Here is a 22,357-nt window from a genome sequence, read left to right on the forward strand (position 1 = left end):
TATGAAACCAAGTTGTGTAACCTGATTCTAGACCATAACAGCGTACACTACATTATCCAAAATGCATATTTAATAACATGTTTTAGTCAGTTGCTCCTATTTTAGGCACTCCAAAACAATGATTAAAAGGTGTATATGAATAACACTACTCCAGAAAAGGAGGAAAAAAATAATTTTCCATTTATAAAATGAAGAATTTTATTCTAGGAAAGTGCATCTGTGTAGTAATTAATTGGAGTGGTAAACAAGTATGAGAAATTGGGCACATACAGGATAACAGTATATATCTATTGAGCAGTATGTGATACAAAAGGTAGATATTCACAGTACTAGGATACAGCACAACACTGTATGCTCTCAAGTGTGGTATCTGAAGGGGTCTGCAGTTTATGTAGGTACACAGCACACGTTAAACAGAGGACATTGCTAAATGATAGTACATGACTAACAAGAGTGCAAAATACATAAGTTACTGTGGTTTGCATGAAAACACAAAGGATCAGTCACAAAAGAAAACATGTAAAATAATGACAACTAAGACAAACTAAGGTAAAGAAAACAGGTGGCTAACCCTGTTAAGAGTCACCTGCCTGCAGGTTTCATATCGGAGCTTAAAAATGTCCAGAAGGCCTAATATAAGCCTGGCAAAAGATTCTTCTAACACTATAGCACAATTCAATGCACATATAGTGCTCCCTGCTAATAAACAATTGTTCCAAGGTGCAATTCCCTATTAAAATCCACGTATTTTAAAATAGTGCTGTATTTTCATAGGCCTGATTTCTACAGTAATTGAGATATATATATATATACACATACACACAGGTTTTCTATACTGGTCCATTCTATTAATGCAGCATTAAAACATACAGTATGTCATCTTCAGACATACTGCTTACATTTTTAGTTCAAGGTTTCTTTGTCTTCATTAAAATGATTGCGCTCCTGTCATAACTGAGCAAGGTGATTGGTCCAACCAAATCCCTGAGACACAATTTAGTCCCTCTATAAGGAGCATGTTGTTCTGTCATTTTAACACAGTCTTGTCCTAAAGATAAGTGCTTAGATAGAAAAGGATGCAGATTTAGTTAAACCCACAGAGAAAAGTATTTTACACACTTTGTGAAACAAACAAAAAACAAGGTCCAGTATAAGGCAAAGTAAAGCATATTGTGTCCCATAGCGCATTTTCAGCAAAGTCATTCAGCAGCTTCCAGAATCACAGTGTTCTGTTATTCACTGATCCGGCTCCAGTGTAGCTGGATCCTGTCTATCATATTTCTTTTGAGAGTGGCCCTTGCACACAGCCTTGGGGAACTCCCTCAGACGTTCATGCAGGCTACCTACCACAAGTCTCATCTGGTCCTCTGTTTCCTGAAGAGCCTTCACCTCCATGCTGTAAAGGATGTACAGCAGGGTGGTGGAGAGGAGGACTGCAAAGCAGAGTGCCCCCAGGAGGTAGAAGGTAGTTTTGGGAAATGGCTGGTCAGCCCCCAAGGCCAAGCACGGCACAGCAGCAATGGCAATCTCCAGGATAAGCAGGACTAGGCCCATAATTACCGTGCGCGCGGCCGTGTAACGCATGCGCTTGGCACAATGAACGCCTACCTTCACCTCGGTACGAGCCTCTGTCACAATGTTGACCAGCTCTGAAAGCTTACCTTAGAGAACGGTGACGACAGAGAAAAGAGACTTGTCTACTTAACCTGAATTCTAGGAAGGGACTAATAATAATAATAATAATAATAATAATAATCATCCTTTTCTTAAAAGCTACAAGTCTGAATACCTGCAGTGTTGTCTTTCTCCTGAGTAGAGTCTCCCTTCCCCTCTTCTGAGGGACAAAGGAAGAGGTCAGCACTCAGAGCTTCATGGTCAGAGTAAGGGAAGGGTTGACCAGGAGGGACAACACCCTTAGTAGTGCTCAGAGATTCGCACCTCACATCCACCTTCCTTGATCCCTGTTGATAAAATACAATATTTAACTGACATACTGGAGGTAGATTACAAGTGACAGGCAAGAACCAGACTAAATATTTTCAAATGAAACCACCTTCCAAAACATCTTGTTTATCATGTATGGAGTTTGAGGAAATGTACCAAAAAAAAAAAAAAAAAAAGGGGGGGGGTCAGGGGAAGATTAAGTGAACAACAGAGTGACCGACCCCAAGAGACTGAGTGCACATTCAAGCATACTCACCTTAAAGAAGACATAGTCTATACGGATCCCTCCTCCAAGTGGAATAAGCCCTTGCTTATTGGTAAAGGGATTGTCCATAACATGTGTGAATCCTTGCTCACAACCCTGGAAATTTCAAACGGATGATATGAATTACTACTAACAGTTGCATCAGAGAGCAATTAAAGGAGACACCATGGCCATGACGGCACATTTGCCATCATACAGTTTGAGTTTCAGCTTCAGCCGAGTGTCTGTCCTCACATCAAAGGTGCCAGTCTCAGTGAAGCAGTCTTGCAGTCCAGTGGCGCTCCGCAGCAGTCTCATGCCCAGGTCTCCTGGGTGCATGTTAAGATCCCCCCCCAAGATCACCACATCCGCCCCAGCACAAGTGTGCCTGAGTGGCAGAAAGTGCAGACATCAGCTCAGCATGGGAAAACGGATACAACAAGGCATCCATTAAAATGATCAAAGTGGTCAAGCATTCTTTGGATTTGTATCATTTTAAACAATATCTAAAAATGCAGCTGGTTTGCCAGCGTTCAAACAAAATGGTCATTAAAGTCACACAAATAAATTACAAGTCTCTATATTGTTATTTTAGTTTGCCAAAACAGCCTCTAGGACACATAACAAAAGATGGTGGAAGTGTCAGACTGCCACTCTCCAAAATCACAGCGCATGCTGACACAACAGAAGTGCCACACCTCTAGTGCTGAGGAAGCAGTCACACATGAAGAATACGAGAAAGTACTTCTATGATGGGTTGTGTTTTTTTTTTTTTTTCCCCTTCCACTTTTCAAAAAAGATGTGCTTGCTTTGTCAGGCTAACAATGGGGACAATTTCAGTTGCTTTGTACTGTATAAAGTTCTGGAGCTCCCAGGCCTGCACCACTCTGTGAGGAAGATAGGAGTCTTGCTCTCTGCAATACTCTGCATGCAGCTGTAGGGGGAAAGAAACTGATCTGTAAAACACAGACACACAAACATACAAACCCATACGCACATGCTTTGTTCGTGTGGTCTTACATGGGTGACAAAGACATGCACCATCAGGCCGCTGATTTTAAGCAATACTTTCCCAACGGCTTTGCCCCCGAACCAGTCTCCATGATGTGCCTGACACACAAGCTCAGCCTTTATATCAAAATTATTGTAATATACATCCACATTTCTACATTTGGCAGATTTTAATAGGATTTTGTTTTTTAGAATTCTCACCATGTAGGGATAGCCATTCAAAGAGTATTTGTACAGAAATGCATCGTGGATTGTGTGCCGGGAAAACACTGCAAGTCCACTCCCAAAAAATCCACTAAAGAAAGACAGATTTTAAAAAAAAAAAAAAAAAAAAAAAAAAAAAAAAAAAAAACACACATGCTAAAGATTTAGAGTAAATGTTTATCCATACAAAAAATTGCTTTATGCTCCATATTTCCCAGCACAATGCATTGAATGCCTCAGTATAAAATCAACTTTTGTGAGGTTCAAAGACTGGATCAGATGTCAGCAGCACCTTATCATTGGTGCTGCCTTGAGAATGCCTGTTCTTTCACCCTGCCCTAATGGATATGGGTGTAAAACATTAAAGCTGTTTAATGATTAACATCATCACATACAAAGCATTTGGCCTAGTACTTAGTCCATTTATGCATCAGTGCATAAATGCAAAGACCAGTTCTTACCTTTTAAAATAATAGGAAAAAGGGTGTGTGCCTCCAAGTTTCTTTTTCAAGAAGAGGAAATCTCCTTCACTCCAAACCTGAAACAACCCATGATCAGAAAAAGCAAACTATGATCTCATGTTTGCCTTTTAAGCAGTATTTTTTCCCCCCCTCATCTCGTTCAAGGAACATGACTCTCTCACTTCCTCCAATAAAACTGAAGTCGGTCAGCATTTTTGTAACCACTAGGCTAACAATGAACTTGCTTCATAACAAACCAGCACAGTTCAGGGCAGAATGCTAATGACAACCTTATGGCTATGATGAAGCCTAAGCAAATGTGTATGGGTGGCTAAGGTACAGACAATGATGACCCCTTTCCATCATCAAGGCTCTGCTTTGTTGGAAATGCTACAGTTAACTAACTGCCTGAAAAGCTACAATTATAATTCTCTCAAAGTGGCAAATTTAAAATCTTTATCGATCAGCTCCTTGACAGACATGGAGCATGTAAATGTTAGCTAAACATGAACAGACTAGCAGCATAATAAAAAAGTCCAAATAGCCCAAGTACAGGGCGAGTAACCCAACCCTATCGCTAGCAGGAAGAGACCTTTCAGCACTGCATAGTGTCAATAACAGTGTTTGAATGCTTGCTGAGTGAAAACCGATGGATAACATTCCAGTCTGTACATGAGTGAGACCACATGAATATAACAAGATATTTATTAAAATTAGCTGCTCGTCAATCAATATTTTTACTTGGTATTACTTGGATAGATAGGTTGCACCACATTCCCAAACTAAGACTAAATACAAAGCTTTTACAGGACTACATGCCCTAGACATGGTTCCTGGCACAGTGGGGAAAAGAAGCCACAAGCATGTTGATTTGAGCACTTTGAATGCAGCTTTCCTGAACTCAATTTTTCAGTTGCTCCTAAACTTGATTATACACATCAGGACACAAGTTAAGCAAAACGATTCGACACAAATTTCAATACACTATTCAGCTGAAAAACTTACTTACAAAAGGAGAAGCATTTGAATCCACAATTCTGCTTAACAAGTTTTTATGTAACAAAGGAAAACCTTGAAATTTAATAAAGAAATTATGACTTAAGGGGTTGCTTCAGAAAGGTGTAAACTTGCCTAGAACACCATCCATGATGCAGGCATAAAATGCTTTTTTTTCCTCTCTGTACTATAAAGAGTAAACACCAACATATCCAAAAAGGATTTACACTTTAACACACACACACACACACACACACACTTTGGCAGAGGCTCTAAACCAGACCAAGTTAGACCTACATATATATTACCATTACAGTACATGTGCTCCCTGAACCCATGACCTTGGTGTTGTTAGCACCATGCTGTACCGGCTCTACCAGGTGAGCTACAGAAGCACAGAAAGAGAATCCCAACAAAAGCACACCACTTAAAACTTCAGGAACTGAATGGCAGGATTACATCTTGATAAAAATGAAAAATGCAGATTGTGTCATGTATGCGTCAGAAAAGGATCCCATAAGCATGTACTGAAAAATCTGCACTAGAGGCCTGACGAGCACATTATCTAGAAGGCTCATCTGTCATGTACTGTCTACTGATCATAGATATCAGGGAGTCGTTGACTGCAACCAAGCACCAAATATGACTTTGTTCAGTTAAATTCAACATAGTGGAACAACATTATGTTTTTAGGGGACCATGTATAAAAGACAATGAATTAATAATGATATTCTGTTTCATTTTACTCTCTGTTTCATTTTAAACCTAATGTGCTGTAATACAGAGCCAAAACAAAAACTGTCTGAATGAACTGCAATTTAGCTGTCCTATGTCTAGAATCTTCATCACAGAAACATCACATTTTTAGAAATAGCTGCAATTAGAAAGTGCTACACCTAGCTGGTCAAATGTTTACACGGCATGTACACTAGCATAGTCCTGACATGGGTTTAAGATTCTGATTGGAACACTAACTTTATTAAACTTTTTAGTTTGGGTTTATTTGTGATGTGTTTTTTGTGTGTGTGTGTGTGTGTGCACGCATGTGCGTGTGTCACCTCTTGCAGTAGTACTACATCATGCTGTTCCTTGCTCAGGTGATCTCCAATCATGGCATATCGCTGTGCACAGTGTTTACTAAGGTAGCGGATCCCCCTATAAGCACATGTACACAAGCACACACAGTATTAAAACAAACTGCTGTTAATACACTTCCATCAAGTAAGTGTAACAATCAAATTAAACACAACCAAGTAGTATGGTACCACATTCCCACAAAGGAGAAGGTATCATGGTATATTGTGCTATTTTAAAACACCACACCCATGCCTTCATGCACACTAGCGTAATACACTTGATAGTGGCTGTGTATTAAAATTATTCATCACCTAGCCTGGAACTATACAGACTGACACAAAGGAGAAGGGGAAAGCTGATTAAATTTATTGCCACAAAGCAGCTTTGCTATAATTTCTGCTAGAAATTTCCACTGACCATAGACGGCAAGGGGGTGTATATGCTCACCAGCAGTTGAGAGAGAAGACACGTAGCCTTACAGGCATGGTGGTTGGCACAGTTTGGCGAGTGGGCGGTTCTAGGAGAAGTGTATGCTACTCTGCAGTTAGGATGCATAGGGGGTGGGGGTGGGGTGTCAGGGAAGCAAGGGATGGCATTAGTCGCTCATAACATGTCACCAAGGCCCGGATAAAGTGACCCATGGCTGATGTAAAGAGCATAAATATCAAGGACAATGAGGTGCAGTAGTCCATGACCCCACAAGTGTGAAATGAGATGTTAATGCAACATTTCCTCTAACAGCCTCCCAGCAACTCAGCCCACTGCCGTGTTATATACAGTGATTTGGCAATATCAGAACACCCACCCAAGACATAACAAGCAGCCCACTGGAAAGAACAAGCATGACAAGGTGTGGGATGTCACGTAAATACTTCCACATATGTAATTTGCATTTCAGGTAAATACTGCATAACAACAGACTTGGCTATTGAAAAAGGGACACATTGTTCATAAAGTAGACCCTCTAGCGTTTGCTACATAAGAAATTAAACAGAACATGGCAGTTATCAACAGACATCTTTTATATAGCTAACCTACAGGCCATGTCAAATCTTTTAAAATTGTAATTTTTAATTTGATATGCATTTTACATATGAATTCAAAAGTTAGCCAAGTCTACAGATAATCATCCTAATACATTAGATAACTGGACAATAAACAAAAGTAACATTAGTAGTTAGATAAGGTAACGCTAGCTATAATATTTCCAATGTAGGTTATAAAGGCCAGGGATTACTCATTTCGTGTATTTGGTATTAGGGCAAATGTGTATTGTTAAAACAGGAAACGACAGCCTTGTCTTATTTTGAGTTCAGGATACTAAACATAGGCGCAATAAAAATGCAGAAGCATCCTGTAAAGGGTAAATCTAGCTAGGTACACATAAATCAAGATATTACATTTCGAGGTGGTTAGCTTGGTTGCCATCAGCTAGCTAGTGAGATTAAGTTACCTAGCTAGCCTCAACTCGACCAGCACTTAGCTAACCTAGCTAACTAGGTATGCCCAAATAATTAGCTAAGTTAGCTGCTCTCATCATTTGTTATAAACCGTAAATCAAGTGCAACACCTAAAATACATAGCTAACTAGTTATTTAAAAACAATAAAACTGTTTATCAAAGATGTAATGAATCAGACACTAGATAAACTAGCGTTAGCCATCATAAACTAGCTATATAACTTAACTGCATAACTACATAACTTAACTGACTATAGGCAAAAGTTGCCTGCCAGTCGCCAAACTACTAGCTAGCAACTGCTAATTAAACCACGACCTATTAAACTCCTAGCTAGATAACTTACCGTAAACCTTACTTGCAATGTTAACGCCTTCGAGTTGGAAAAGATCAATTAAACTAATAATCCAAATATGTACTTATTAACACCAGTCAGTGTATCAAGAAAGTCTTTAACATACCTAGTAAGTTAATTAGAAAGTTTGTGCTTGCTTGCTTGCTTGCTTGCTTGCTTGCTTGCTAGCTGCTACAAGCTGTTGCGGCTGAATTGCGGTTTTATTCGTCCTCGGCGTTGCCAGATCTCGCGAGAGAAACAACAACGTGGTCAATGGAAACAAGCGAGAGAACAGCATCTCTGAAGACCGGAGCCTGCTCCAAATGGGCAGTACAGTATGGAAAGCCAAAGTAATCAAAACGTGCCTCAAACTAAACGCTTCTTTGTAAAACGGCGAAAAGGCGACGCAAAATACGCCGTTTAAATGTCAGTTTAAAACACTGTAGTGAAAAACGAAGTGCTATAAAATGGCATTTTTGCGCCTCTCCAACAGTGTTAAAAGCGTAGCTTTATAATAAGGTAATGATCTCCACCTGCCAGTTTTGACAGCCAGTAGAGTGGAACTTTCTTCAATCAATCGCTCATGAACAAGGTCAGACCAGACCAGTTCACTACAGATATTATTGGCTGATAAACCAGTGCTGAAGTTTGTTAATTTTTGGAATTCACTAATGAATAATTCATTTATTCATTCATAAATTTTTTAGCTAGCTAGAAGTTTATTAGACCTAGTAATAGTGACCATGGTTAATACTTTAAATGGTCAATTGCAAATACTTTAAATGGGCAATTTGCTAGTTAGGTAGCAGCATTTCCTACAGCTGGAAGATGGCTAGTTAGCTATGAGACGTGCGGGTTTGTAGTGTCATTATAGCGATTGCTCAATTCAGACCTTTGTCACGGTTAAAATTGAATGAAAGAGGAAGGGGTTAAATGTCCTATTAATTACACTATATGTGTAATTTTTGAAGAAAAGTGGAATGGAATTACCTGCATATGCCACAGATGCTCCAGTTGTGCTTGAAAACAAAGGCCTCACCTGTATGATCATTCTCTCCTGAGGAGACTGAAAGCCTTGGATGGAGATTTTAGTAATTTAGAAGCTTTATTCTGTCTGGTTTGGTGATTCTGTCTGGTTTGGTCCTTTGTGCCATCCAACTATAGCAGTTTCACCCTATGAAATAGCCACAATGGACATAATTCTCATTCTTACTCTGTTTAATGACCTCAGTCATGTTCTCAGATTACTCATTGGTCTGATCTTATCCTAAAATGTCTATTTATTGACTAAGCTTTTCTGTTGTAGCAAAAATACATAAATTTATGAATTATTAAGAGGGGGCACCACCATAAATATAGAGAAAAAACTATTAGCCGATAATTAACAAAAGTTTATTAATGTTACATCAGTCTCATTTCTGAAGTAGCTCATATTTTGTGCAGTGACTTAATACCATTGCTTCAAATATACTTGCCATGATGACCAACACAATGAATAAACATGAAGTTTATTAATGAACAAAACAAATTATTGATGTAAGACAGGTGGTATACTATAGCAGACTTGTCTCAGATCTACAGAATCCCTAACGAATGACAATCGATGGAGAAAGAAAAGGAAAATGAGAATAACAAGACATAAATAAAATATTTTTTAAGAAATTGAGTGAGATGAGTAGGGAGGAATAACTGATAATAAATCCATTTGCATAAACCAGAGGACAGAGACTGGAGTACCGTTTAGCTAATGCTAGCTAACCTAGCCAAGGAGCTACCAGAGTTAACAGAGAATTGCCTGAGAGGGGGAGAGATTGCAATTGCTATGCAGACTAACAAGGGGAGGAAATATTAATCTGGACTGAACTATCTATATGATGTTTTAGTATTATAGGACCTATAATCTATAGGATTACTGAACATTAATGAGTGTAAAGGTTAATATGCAAATACTACAATAATAGGGTCAAGACTTATGTATAATAATTTCATGAATAGCTGAGATAAGACATAAGGAAAAGTCAACAAAATTAGAGAGAGGGAGTCTCATAACAGTTCAGTGGTGATGGCTAGTTAGAGTTCACTTAGACATACTTGGACTGTTATGTATATCACAATTCATTGTTGTTCCATACATGGTTAATAAGTCAAGATGGGGGACCTAGTATAGTCACTGATGGGTGCTGTTGATTCATAGTCCACATAAACAAAAACATCTTGTCACATCCTTTAAATTCAAATAGAGACACTTATTTAAATTTGGTCTTTTTGCGATGCTCGTGAGACAGCCTTTCATATAGAAAAGGTTAAATCTTGTAGTCTATCATGAATAGGACTTTTAATACATTTTTCCGATCTATGTATTCTGGGTTGTGAAGTCATCCTTAAATTCCAAGTGGGGTATTTTATGGTCTTTTAGTTCCTCAGGCCAGATCTGGGGTCATAAAGTTTTGGGCCATGTGTCTTGCATAGTAATAAACCTTTCTTATAGAGTGGCTTTGAAGACCTGATAGAGCCAAAAGGGTTCTGGTGTTGATAACGGAGGCCTCTCAGGGTGGATGTTAGGAGTTGTTTTAGGGGTGAAGGTCTGGTCAGGCAGGAGAACAAAGGCTGGTCTCCCAATGAATCTTGATAAGGTGATCTTCCAAGAAGGGTGTTATGGGTTACCTCAGGATTAACTGCAGTTGCAGGAGGGGGCGCTGCAACTTCCACGACACTGTATATCTTTCCTAATACATTACTAAATACTGTATGCTGGCATCTTGTCTTAAATAAGTTCATAACCCAAATAGCTTTTTTATTGCTTGTGATATCTGGTGTCTACAAGAAGATGGGATCCACTTCTGAGTCTTGGTTGCTCTCAAGCTTTCTTCATGATCTGAAAGGATTATTTTTATTTTTTTTTTACTACTGTTGCCTTGTAATTGTCCTCTGGTGTCTGTAAAGCTGGTTTTTGATGACACCTGTTGTGAAAAATACTAAACAAAATTTGAACTGAATTATATATGGGCATGCCAGTGAAATTTAAGATGATTTAAATAAAGTAAACAATTTTGTTTTATTACCATGATGAGTCTAATGATTGCTTCACTCAACTCTGATAAATGAAAGATTGCTGTCTCCTTCACACCATAAAATACATAGTTTTTGATGGTTTTTGTAGCATATTTTATGGCATAGTGAACCTGTAATATAAGCTAAATACCTACCTAATTAAGGTCCTACCTAGATACCTAGTGCTTGTGTGTGTGTGTGTGTGTGTGTGTGTGTGTGTGTGTGTGTGTGTGTGTGTGTGTGTGTGTGTGTGTGTGTGTGTGTGTGTGTGTGCTTGTATGTACTACAACTTATTCTTTAGCAGCTACCCCTTCAGTAGGTTCTATGAGTGTACCTCTGGTATGAATGCTACTCTCACTTTGACCTTGTTGGTGAATAGGAAAGACTTTGACTCTGGCTGACAAAGTGTGATCTGGACAGATTGACTTTTGACTCCTAAAGTACTAATTCTGATTGAGTATTTATTTCTCATTTTAATTTGGGTTATGACTGAGATGATCAAGTCTGATTATAAGGCTAATCTTTACACTGCCTCTGATGTAGGAGAGTTTTGTCTATGACTGAGGAGGACTGCCAGAAAGCCCCCATGAAGTCTTGCAGGGAGATGACCCAGAGGCAAAAGAACCCTTTCTGCTTATTTTTTAATACAGAGAGAATATGGAGCTGTTTTTGCAAGCTTTGATGAACAGAAGCTCTGGGTCAACACCATGTTCACTGTTACGCAGTGCCCTTCTCCCCATAGTGCCTGAGGCACAGACACTGGGCACACCACACTACACACTGGCTCAGCTTTTGTTGCAGACTCTGTTCTATATGTTGACAAACAACTGAAGAAATAATGTTAATCTACACAATTGATTTACTTTTTTAACTCAAGGATTTGTTGATCCATTATGTCTGTCATAACTACATCTTTGTATTTAAAGCAGATGATTTTGTTGTCTGTTGCTTGTTCTAGTGACTGAGTAGTTGTATTGTTGGTTTATGGTGTTTTTTTCAATACAGTAACGTGTATGTATTTCACATATGGCTGAAAACAAAACAGTAATTAACATTGTTGCACATTTAAAAATTATTTAAGACTATTGAGTGTTTCCATGAGATTTTTAATTGACCATGTTGGTGAGGTCAATATATGAAAATTATTATGGAATATATTTAGGGTAATTATTTCAGTACATTTAGACCACTTGAAATGTATGGAGAGTGGAAAAATACTTGTATATAAAATAATGGTCACAGCCTTTCAAGCAACATGAAGCAAGGTCTGAAGCACACCTGGAAGTTGTATGTGAAGATGTAGACTACATTGTAATATTGAATAAGACAGAAGTTGACTTAATGTGTTTGTGTGATTTAGACTGATGTTAAATACTGCCTAGGTTCATCTGAATGAACCTTACTTTGTTTCTATCAAAATATTTATTTCAGTTGAATACAACTAGTTAAATTGCTAGTCACTCCACAAAGATTTGTTTTTAGTCTTTACCTTACATTGTGCACATAAATTGTGCATGTTTTTTCCTAATGAATGCATACTTTACAGTATGGAAATATTCAATATTATTAGGTTTTCTTAATATTGAGTTAGGGCATTTCTATTGCTTGGGAAAAATATTAAACATATATGAACAAAAATCTATCTACAATTTATCTGAAACAAAAAAATCTATCCAGAAAGTGGTATTCATTTCATAACTTGCCATGCACAATCCAGGTAAGAAATAAAGAAGCTTTTCCAAGTCTTTTCCTAAGTCACTGTTTTTTTCCCTGTTCTATCACACCTGCTCCAACTGATTTATGGAAACTAAAATGTGTGGGGCAGAGAGTATCGCAAGAACAGGGTTGTTCTTACATGTTTTAAAGTATTAATATCAAATTATCTCCAAATATGATAATGAGTATTTATATTAGTGTAGCATTTGCAGTTAGGACATTCCTGATATCTTGTGTGGCAGGTGTTTCTGATAAAAAGGTCAAAGAGGACAGGTAGGTGGACCTAATAAAGTACAAGTACATACCACTGCAAACATCAAACTTTTGACAGAATTAAAATGTACTGATCTAAAATGTACCCATCTAAAAATAAATCTAGCCTTTACAAAGCACATTAATGTTTTTGCAATGAATCGAGAATTATAACCATTTTAACTTTTGGAGTCTGTATATATTATAGGGAGATCTATTTAACTTAAGTGGGCTGGTGTAAACAAGTGTGCTGAAAAATGGATTATGCTACATGAACACAATTGCTTTCTTTAAGTTTCATTTGGGCAATTGTTGTGCTCATGTATTATATTTTATTTATATGCAAACATTTAATACATTGTAGCCTATATTTAATAAGTGATTTGAAGTTTAGCATTTCACAATATGCTCTTTGGAACATATAGTAAATAAATTAAAAATAAATGATAAATAATACATGAATGCAAAGGAAGAACACACACAGAAATAAAGAAATAAAATAACTGTTAAAATTGAACCCACATGTGAGGAAAGACAACTTTTCCTCTTTTTTTATATTTCTTATAAAATAACAGAAACAAGTTTTAAAAATATGCTGAAATGCCTGAATAAATATGTAATAAAATCTTATCAGCTGCTTCCTTCAGCTACATAAAGACATTGCATGGTTTTGGCTGTTCTAGCTCTATGGTGGCATATGGTGGAATCCCTCCTACTTGCTGGTCTCTACCCATTTGAGGTGTGAGTCCCTCCCACTTGCTGGTCTCCACCCACTAGCTGTGTGAGTCCCTCCCACTTTCTGATCTTCGGTCCACAGAGATACATATTTGCAGTTGGTTCAATTATGTACATACCATACATGCAACCATTGTTCAGATTACTTGTGTGCGTGTGCCTCAGCGTGTGCATAGCTGCTTCACAGAAGCATATTTCCACATGTGGAATGCACATATTCCTTGTTAAAATGGCATATTCATATCTAAAACAGATTGCTCTTCAGTAAAGTATGCCTGGGTAAATCAGAAGTACTGAAGAGTGAAGTATTGGATTTGTATGACATTTGATTTTAATTAATTGTATGACCATGAAAATATAGACACTATATTGACAAATGTATTGGGACATTCACACATTATACATACAGAAGCTTTATGCCATCCTATTCTAAATCCATAGGCATTAATATAAAGTTGACCCCCTTGCAGCTATAAAATCTTTCACTATTCTAGGAAAACTATAAAAAAAATTGGCATGTGTCTGTGAGAATTTTGGCCCATTCATCCAGAGCATTTGTGAGGTTAGACACTGATGTTAGATGAGAGGGCCTGGCTCACAAGCTCTGTACTGTTTCAATACCAAAGGTGTTCAATGGGATTGAGCTTCTAGTATTCGCCAAACCCAGACTCATCCATCAGACTAACAGATAGCGAGATTCATCACTCAGCAGAACACATTTCCACTACTCAAGGTCCAATGGCAGCATGATTCATACCACTCCATTCAATGCTTGGCATTCAACGCTTGGTAATGTAGGGCTTGTATGGAGGTGCTTGGCCATGGAAAGCCATACCAGCGCACAGTTTTTGTGCTGATGTTAATGGCACAAGAGGTATAGAACTCTACACTTACTTTGCACGTCAGCAAAGCGATAGTGACTTTAACGCACTTTAAGTAGCACTCAATGACTGCTTTGTAACTTTAAGTGACCTGGCACTTCAAGGCTGAGTTTATTGTGTTTCCTTAATGCTTCCACTTTTCAATAATACCAATCAGAGTTAATGGTGGAATAATTAGGAGAGAAAAAATTTCACGCAGTGGCTTGTAACAGTGGCTTGTTGTGGCATCCTTTTACTGTACTACACTGAAATTCAGTGAGCTCTTTAGAACAATCCATTCACAAATCTTTGTAAATTTCTAACACTGTACCATTGAGAGCATCCTAACCAGCTGCATCTCAGTGTTGTACAGCAACCTCATGTCATCGGATCAGAAAGCCCTACAGAGGCTTGTCAAGGCAGCCCAGTATATCACCAGTACCCCCCCCCCCCCCCCCAAAAAAAAGTACTTAGCTCCCTGCCATTAAAGACAATTGTTTCTTTTAATTTTAATTTTATACTACCTGTGTCTTAGTGATGCCGTACACTCTTTTCATTTACACATGTGCTTGCACATTATGAATGAAAATAAAATTGAATTGAACTGAATTAAAGGCATACTGCATGACTAGGTGCTTGATTTTTTACACCTATGGCAGTGGGACTGAATGAAATACCTGAATTCAATGATTCAATGTTGGTTTTAGAAAGCTGTTCAGCCAACATTACCCAGATATTCATTTTACATACAAAATATGATTCAACAGTTCACTTTAGCCACATTAGTAACAAAGAAGTGTTTAACCCAACTGTCAATAGAAACAAAACATGCAAGGCACATAATGCCTTGTGCGTGATGATACAGCTGTGCATTCAGAGTGATTTAATCAACTGCAGTTCACATCACGTGATTAGTTTTGTAACAGAAACAGATGCGTTGTGCCTTTAAGCGGTAGCTTTATGGTGACGCATGTTGTGTAACATCTCACGAGAGAGATGGTGTGTTTTCTGCTGAGTAGAGCGGGAATCTGGGGGAAGCACCACCTTTCTGTTAGCCTTTTCAACACTCATTTTTCTTTTGTAACGTTGTACGCTGCTTCATACTGTTTCGTTAATGTATGAACGGAATGATGGTAGCCGTGTAACCTGGCTTGATATGGTCCAGGAAGAGAGAATAAAAGCCTTTCAGAGTGCCCACACCAGCGTCTGTGTCACTTCATGCTAACTTACATCGCGGTTAACCCGTAGAACCTGTTCCTCACCCCGGTAAGAAGTGTCAGAGTATGTAGGAAATACAAGGGCACTGCTTAGGGACCCTGTGGAATGGAATGCAGCTATGGACCTTTTTTTGTGAGGGGTGCACAAATCCTTGAGCTCAGCATGATTTTCTTATGGAAACACACTAAGCCTGATTAATCGATGCATTGAATCCGGTCTCTGGGATTGGAAAGAGTCCGTCCACACATTAAGAACGGGTGCACAACTTCTTTGGTCCTGGAGGGATTCCAGCAGTTTGCTTGTTTTCCTGGTTCCCACGGACCATGCCAAATCTTTACAAGCGACAAACTATGGATCTGGCTTTATGCCAGACAATAACAGCCCACAATAGTACCGCAATCGTAATCTACACAGCATTTGCACATAATCACATTAATAGGCTAAAGAAAATTAACATTGACCAGCTTAATGATTCCAGCATGCAACGCCTGTATTGTACAGCCTGTCTTGAACCAAATCAGATGGACTTTTCAGCAGTGTCTACAGGACTGCAGTTAAGAGCCAGTGTGCTAAACCTGGGTCTTCAACTCCAGTGAGAGACAATTATTAAGACCTTTATGAAGTGGATCACGTGTGCTACAGCTGGAAAAAAACCTGAACGGACTGCAGGACAGCAGTTCCCAGGACTGGGAATGAAAACCACCTGGTCAGCTTGAGACCACTGAAATGTTGGGTAATAAGAGTTTTCCCTAAACAAGAGTAAAACTCTGTTAAGTCTTTTAGTAGATCGTCCTAAAAACACAAATGATTTGACAAAGTTAGTTTTAAAAGGTTTATTACAACCTCTCTTTTTTTTGGGGGGGGGGGGGGGGGGGGGGGGGATATGCCTAATTTTAGGCAAGCGACTCAAACTAATTTCTTAAAATGTATTTTTAGAACAACTTAATAATTCGTCACTGGTCACATGCAGTTCTTATTTCATTCTAGCCCAAAAATAAACTAAAAATAAAGTTGTATAAGAATATTAGAGGTGTACTGAGAGAGAAAATAGAGGCTTTCACAAGTAAGCAGGTTTTATGAAGAAAAATGTCCCAAGGGGAACCAAGACAATTTATTGGTATTGCTATACATACTGTTTAGATTATATTGTACAAACCCCTCACATTGTAGATAACATATTATAAATGACTTCAATGCACAACTGGTAACCAAGGCCACAGTGAACTGTTACTGGGTAAGGAGGGAAAAAATTCCAACACCGTTTAGATTATTATATAAAATCTCAACAGTAACACACATTTTCAATTTATGCATACGGCATTAATTGAAAGTCAAAGAGCAACATATAATTAATTATAAAAAAAACAAAACGAGCCTGTAAAAACAAAAAACAAACCAAAAAAAAAAAAAAGTACAATTGAGGAAGCGAGTGCCAAAATTCACAGACGACACTAGTTATAGGTTAAGGCTGTACCAATCCAATGTTCTGAAATAAAACGTCAGCTTGAAACGTGAAGTCTGTTATTGTCAGTACCTTGTCATTTTTGTCATAAATGGACTGGTTGCCAGTTTTTTTGTTTATTAAGCCAAATCTTGTTTTTCCTTAATTCTTATAACAAACCCTTCACAATAAATCAGCTGAATCATGAGATATTTTCTGCATCATGATAAAAACCCTGTAACTGTTTTTGATTATTTTACATTTCTTGTATTAATCTTTATGCATATTTACCTTTATGCTTGGATAAATAAAACGTCAAAACACCTTGAAGTTTTGTTTCAGTTTGGTTTAAACATGGTACAATACTTGGGTTTATCAGAGGAAGGGCTTTCTTAAGACCCAGACAATATAGTACCCTTAGTTAATCGTAATATGAATATTAAAATACTTTCTCTAAAAGATGGAATAGCTTTTTTCACTCAAGCAGGACTCTAAAAATCAGTGTCTGCCACATTTTGGAGAGGGAAAGTACTCTTCTGGGACATACTTTCACAGCTCTTTCCATCCAATTTGGTTATTTAAAAAAATTCAAGTTATTGATACAAACACTCTGCAGCAGTGCACTATCCATGATCCCATTATTGGGAATACATGTCCAATTGGGTGCATTAGGGCAGCAGTGGGCAGTGATTTTGAACACAGCATTAACTTGAAGTTCAACAAGGTTGAACATTACATCTAAAATGTGATGCACATGCAAAGAACTAACCTCAAACTTTAACAGACAGGAGGGAATGACAAGAACAAAGTGTTTACTATCCCTTTTAAACACATGGGGGCAGTTAAAAAAAAAAATTGGATAAAAACAAATTGGTGAGTTTGCATTTACCCACAAGTCCCCAGTGTTCTCCATTGACTGTGGAGGCATGTTCAGATGTAGATTCTGAATAGTTGAGGATGGCACAAGAGCTTATTTGAGGGAGAATGAAGTCTTTCTTGGTAAGCAAAGTCCTGTAATGCTGAATCCAAAAAGATCCAAAAGCACCAAAGAATACATTAAAACAAAAGGCAAGATTTTCCACTGTCAAAAACAACAAAAACAAGAAACATTACAGAGGTATAGTACCACTACCATCTTAAAATTACTGACTTTTAAGCCACAGTAAAGCCATTTTCTTCGTGTTAGAGGGTAATTTAATGCTAAACGTCTACATGCTGACAGTCATGTCCTCAATGTTTTTAAAACTCTCCTTAGTACGTGTCACTATCCGTTTGTAACGAACACGTTTGAAACAAACAGTTACTCATGCGCCAATGTACATGTATAAACAGCAAATAAACATTTTGGAGGAAAAAAATGAAGTCAGTTCTGAGAAGGAGAAAACCAAACCCTAAAGGCTTAGTTATGCTCTAGTATCAAAAACATTAGCACATATTTGTATTGATTTGTGTTGAGAGGTAGTCAAAAAAGGCACTTCAGAATGTCAATCCACATTGTGTACTTTGGAGAGAGGCACTTGTCACTTTCACCTACGTAATAAAATCATTTGGCGGCCACGTAAGCCGTCCAGGTTCTGATACGTCCTAAAGGACAGGTCCATGCAAATATGCTGCAGTGTTTCTCATTCTACACATGGTCATGTGATGAGCTGAGCTCATTAACAATGATTAAATTGTTTGAATTTCATTTAGGAGTAAAACTAAAAAAATCCCCACAGAAGAGAGGGAAGTGGAAGTTGGTGATGGCCTCACAGTTGTTATTTAATATCAGGTTTTATATTGATTTATATTGTTTCAGTGATGTTCTCTTAGGAGAAACAGTAGCAGTATATTTTCAGCAGACGTGTCCTTTATGAAAATTTCTGCAACCCTCCTGTTGGGGTCCTGGTCCTTACTTATAGTACACACTGTGCACCTACGAAGGACACATTGTCTTTCATTATTAAAGACCTTCCTACCTGCTGACACGTTCAACATTCATAGTCCCCCAGTGAAGACAAAAAACAAAAACAAAAAAAACAAAACAACAAAAGCATAAAAGACATTTAGAATTTGTACTTGGCAAAACCTGTGACCCACTTTGTTTTTTAAGGCATTTAAATACGTATAAAAAAGGATTGTCCTTTAACAGAGCAATACTACATTCCTTCTTTCCACTCGTTCACGTCCCGCTGCTCGAGCGTCCTGCCGCATGCGCGACGGGCCCGGGCCGGCGATGGATAAGTTAAAACTGTGTGTCCATTCTGGGCAACATGCTGCCGTACTGCTCTGACGTCCGGACAGTGTGTGGTGGCGACTGCGTGAGCGGCGGGAGGGTCCGTTCACGAAGCCCTGGCGCCCGCACTCGCAGCTAGTCTTTGACGAGCCGGTAGACATGGTACTGCGCCCCGTGTTCGCTTGTCGACACTTCGAACACGAATGCTATGCAGAGCAGTGTCTCCTGCGTTTCCCTGTTGGTCACCACCTGGAAGGGACAGATTGCGCGATCACGACAGCCAATCTGACGGCTATGCTATAGTGAGAGCTATGTCAAGACTCTGTTACAGTGAATTAACGTAATACCATTATCACCACCTTTAATTACACAATTACAAAATAAAAATACATTAGTATCTTGTTCATTCTGAACAGAGCCACATATCTCCAGTAAAGGTTTTTTGATTTAGAGATACTTATATGGTTGGCTGCAATATTGTTCTGTACTGACCTGTAAAATGGTGAAGTTCTCTAAGACGCTGTTCATCATGTATTTCTCAGGTAGGTGCTTGAGCTTGTGGATAAAGTTGATCATGTATTCACACATGGGCGAGCGGTGGATCCTGTACACACACTTGCCACCCTCTACTCGTGCATACTCCGTCTGCCAAACATATACGTACATAAATACATACATAAAATAAGCACCCTATCAGACACTGTGCAAATGGGAAAAAGTGCTAGTCTATGCATAGGCAGTTTTGGTTTGTCAGGTGTGTCTGTTGGCAAAAGGTCCTTAAAAGTCATGCATCTACTGTGCAAACACCAGCCTTCAGTTTTCAACAACGAAAGAGAATCCTTGGCGCAGAACTACAGCACCATCTGCTGGGCTGAATCCTGTTTGTCTGTTAACTATTCAAAATCATTGTGGTTCCCACACCAGGTAAAAGTGGCCCAAATCTAATCTTTTTCTCCACTTTCAAATTTGGTACTAAAACCTATATATATCTGACACCCAGAAATTGGACATCTCATGATAATTTGTTTCCAATTTTGCAACTGTCTTACACTGCAGATTAACAGGAGCATTAACTTTAGACTAGTAGCTGTTACTGTTGACCCCATTTTGGTTGTTTACCTCTGGATGTGTGAGGTGCAAAACACAAAGCATTTTTCTTTGCACTTGCCAATCAGTTTAGAAACGTGATCTGTTCACACTAATCTCAGACATGGGTCACAATGTAAAGATATTGTGAACACCTTAACAACAGCAACAAAAAGAATTAGAATTTGGGCTGTGTGAACGTAGCCTTTGATAGCTGGTGTGGCAGTGGCGTGCTTTGAGTGAGAGCTGCGATGTGGAGAGGCGACTCACCTCCACTTTCTCCACAACCTGCTTGCCAAAGGAGCAGACCTTGGTGGAGACAGTGATGGTCATGTTCTCAGTGCTGCAGTACTGGCTGCTGACGCCGTAGAAAGACCCGGGTCCATCTTGCATGTCACTGCTGTTCAGATCCGCCTGTAGACACACACAGCACAGCCCAAGGCCTTTCCTTTCACCTGCTGCTTTTATCATCCATCTGAGCTGACTACAAAACAGTAATAGCTCTTTGGTTAACCCAGTGGAAACACTTTTCCATAAACAATTTTAAAATGGTAAACAAATGATTCTCTCCATTTTCAGATTTCTGTGCCCTCTAGTAGTAAGGAATAATGAATAGATGGGTTGCCAGGTGCTTGGCCGAAAGCCACCTACCCAGAATTTGACTAGGAAGAAGGCATTCTGGGGGCCCTTTTCATACAGCTCTTTCAGCCCCCCTTTCTTCTCGGGAAACTTGTCATAAATCTGCCGGATGTCCACCGCCTCCAGCAGGGGGTCACTGTATGAGGGGTTGGTTTGCCCGATGTGCACAAACAGATGCTTGCTGTACTGTAAAGGGAAAAGTACGGCAAGGAATTCACACCCAGACCTAGTCAGTGAGTGTGTGTGTATGTGTGTGTGTGTGTGTGTGTGTGTGTGTGTGTGGGGTGCACAGTCACTCACGGTGTCCTGGTCACGGGGGACCTCCATGAAGGCCGAGTACTCAAGCATGCGCAGCTTGGAGGAGGCAATGGTGCGATCCTGCCACACGGGCACAGCTGTGGCAGCTGGCGGAAGGGGTGGAGCCAGCGGCTCGTACGCTGAACACAGGGCACAGGGGGCAGGCTGCCATCAAAAGAAGTAAAAAATATCCACATAGTTCCTGTCCTTAAACACGATGAACAGCAGCTTACCTGATATAGGAGGTGGAACAGGGCCAGACAGGTTCGTGTAAGGCTGTGCAAAAGGCTTGATGCTGCAACAGTTAGTTCACGCACTGTTAGAGGAGATCCAGAGACGTATGCACACTTACTGCAGATGAAACAATGAAACTCACTCCTGAGAGGGTCCAGGTTGTCCTGGGATTGGAGTCGGCCAAAACTGCACAGGACAAAACATAAAACACAATTCACGAAAAGAGTAAAGTAAGACCTTGGGTAAGGTAGCGCGTGTGCTCTTGGTATGTAGGTATGCATTTGGCCCTGAGACTCTTTTGGGCCACAGGGACCACTCACCCGAGGCGCAGGCGGATAAGGTGGTTGGGGCAGTGGGAGCTTGGAGACACGCTCTGGGCTGAGGAGATTTGGAGACACAATCTGAGCTGAGGAGAGGGATGCCATATTCTGCAGAGCCTTGTCTTTGGATGCTTGATCCTAGAAAAGGGGAAAAAGATATAGGTGAGGAGAGTTTTACACTGACACATGCACACACCCACACACACACACACGCCCACACCCACACTCACCCACACACGCACTCACCCACACACGCACTCACCCACACACGCACACACCCACACTCACCCACACACGCACACACCCACACCCACGCACACACCCACACACACCCACACCCACACTCACCCACACACGCACACACCCACACCCACACCCACACATTAAAGCACAATGCTAGTTTACAGCTTAGGACCATCAATGCAGTAAAACAAACTGAATATCAACATGTAAAGCTTAGCTTGGTTTATTCTTGTCCATATAATGTAAAAAGCTAAAATCATAAAGAAACACGAATAAATGCAGCAGATCTTAACCAAAGTGCCAGAGAAGGAAATCAGAGAG

At 39.4% G+C, this 22,357-nt stretch overlaps 2 protein-coding genes across 13 annotated transcripts in view; both read right to left on the reverse strand.

The window, feature by feature from the left end:
• Nucleotides 1-170: 170 nt before the first annotated feature.
• On the reverse strand, nt 171-7,997 carry smpd2b (sphingomyelin phosphodiesterase 2b). Of its 9 annotated transcripts, none has more exons than XM_035524187.2 (11): nt 7,857-7,929; nt 7,742-7,768; nt 6,385-6,475; nt 5,919-6,015; nt 3,865-3,941; nt 3,209-3,494; nt 3,040-3,122; nt 2,444-2,576; nt 2,201-2,305; nt 1,790-1,961; nt 171-1,661 (listed from the first exon to the last, which is right to left on the reverse strand). In XM_035524187.2, the coding sequence occupies exons 3-11, from the start codon at nt 6,420-6,422 to the stop codon at nt 1,237-1,239; spliced, it is 1,416 nt and encodes a 471-aa protein (XP_035380080.1). In that variant the 5' UTR covers nt 6,423-6,475; nt 7,742-7,768; nt 7,857-7,929; the 3' UTR covers nt 171-1,236. The 9 variants fall into 9 exon arrangements, with proteins under 9 accessions (XP_035380080.1, XP_081573093.1, XP_035380078.1 ...); XM_081716967.1 differs by having other exon boundaries at nt 3,209-3,298; nt 3,401-3,494; nt 7,742-7,929; XM_035524185.2 differs by lacking the exon at nt 7,742-7,768 and having other exon boundaries at nt 7,857-7,989.
• Nucleotides 7,998-16,629: 8,632 nt separating this feature from the next.
• tead3b (TEA domain family member 3 b) overlaps nt 16,630-22,357 on the reverse strand; it is a 28,026-nt gene continuing 22,298 nt past the window's right edge. For all 4 annotated transcript variants that reach the window (XM_081717968.1, XM_027000542.3, XM_081717969.1 and 1 more), the window contains 8 exons: nt 21,794-21,931; nt 21,616-21,659; nt 21,473-21,534; nt 21,243-21,379; nt 20,955-21,128; nt 20,574-20,717; nt 19,710-19,862; nt 16,630-19,466 (listed from right to left, as the gene is read on the reverse strand). In XM_081717968.1, the coding sequence (XP_081574094.1) occupies nt 19,353-19,466; nt 19,710-19,862; nt 20,574-20,717; nt 20,955-21,128; nt 21,243-21,379; nt 21,473-21,534; nt 21,616-21,659; nt 21,794-21,931 (966 nt within the window). In that variant the 3' untranslated portion in view covers nt 16,630-19,352. The remainder of the gene's footprint in view (nt 19,467-19,709; nt 19,863-20,573; nt 20,718-20,954; nt 21,129-21,242; nt 21,380-21,472; nt 21,535-21,615; nt 21,660-21,793; nt 21,932-22,357) is intronic.

The sequence above is a fragment of the Electrophorus electricus genome, chromosome 7, assembly GCF_041902795.1.
Source record: "Electrophorus electricus isolate QZ-2024a chromosome 7, ASM4190279v1, whole genome shotgun sequence".
Taxonomy (NCBI): Eukaryota; Metazoa; Chordata; class Actinopteri; order Gymnotiformes; family Gymnotidae; genus Electrophorus; species Electrophorus electricus.

Coding starts and splice junctions, on each gene's coding strand:
- smpd2b (XM_035524185.2), bottom strand. CDS start 6,422: ATGCCTGTAAGGCTACGTGTCTTCTCTCTCAACTGCTG. Junction 6,016..6,384: donor GTCTTCTCTCTCAACTGCTG/GTGAGCATATAC, acceptor ATGTGCTTATAG/GGGGATCCGCTACCTTAGTA. Junction 1,662..1,789: donor GGAGAAAGACAACACTGCAG/GTATTCAGACTT, acceptor CCGTTCTCTAAG/GTAAGCTTTCAGAGCTGGTC.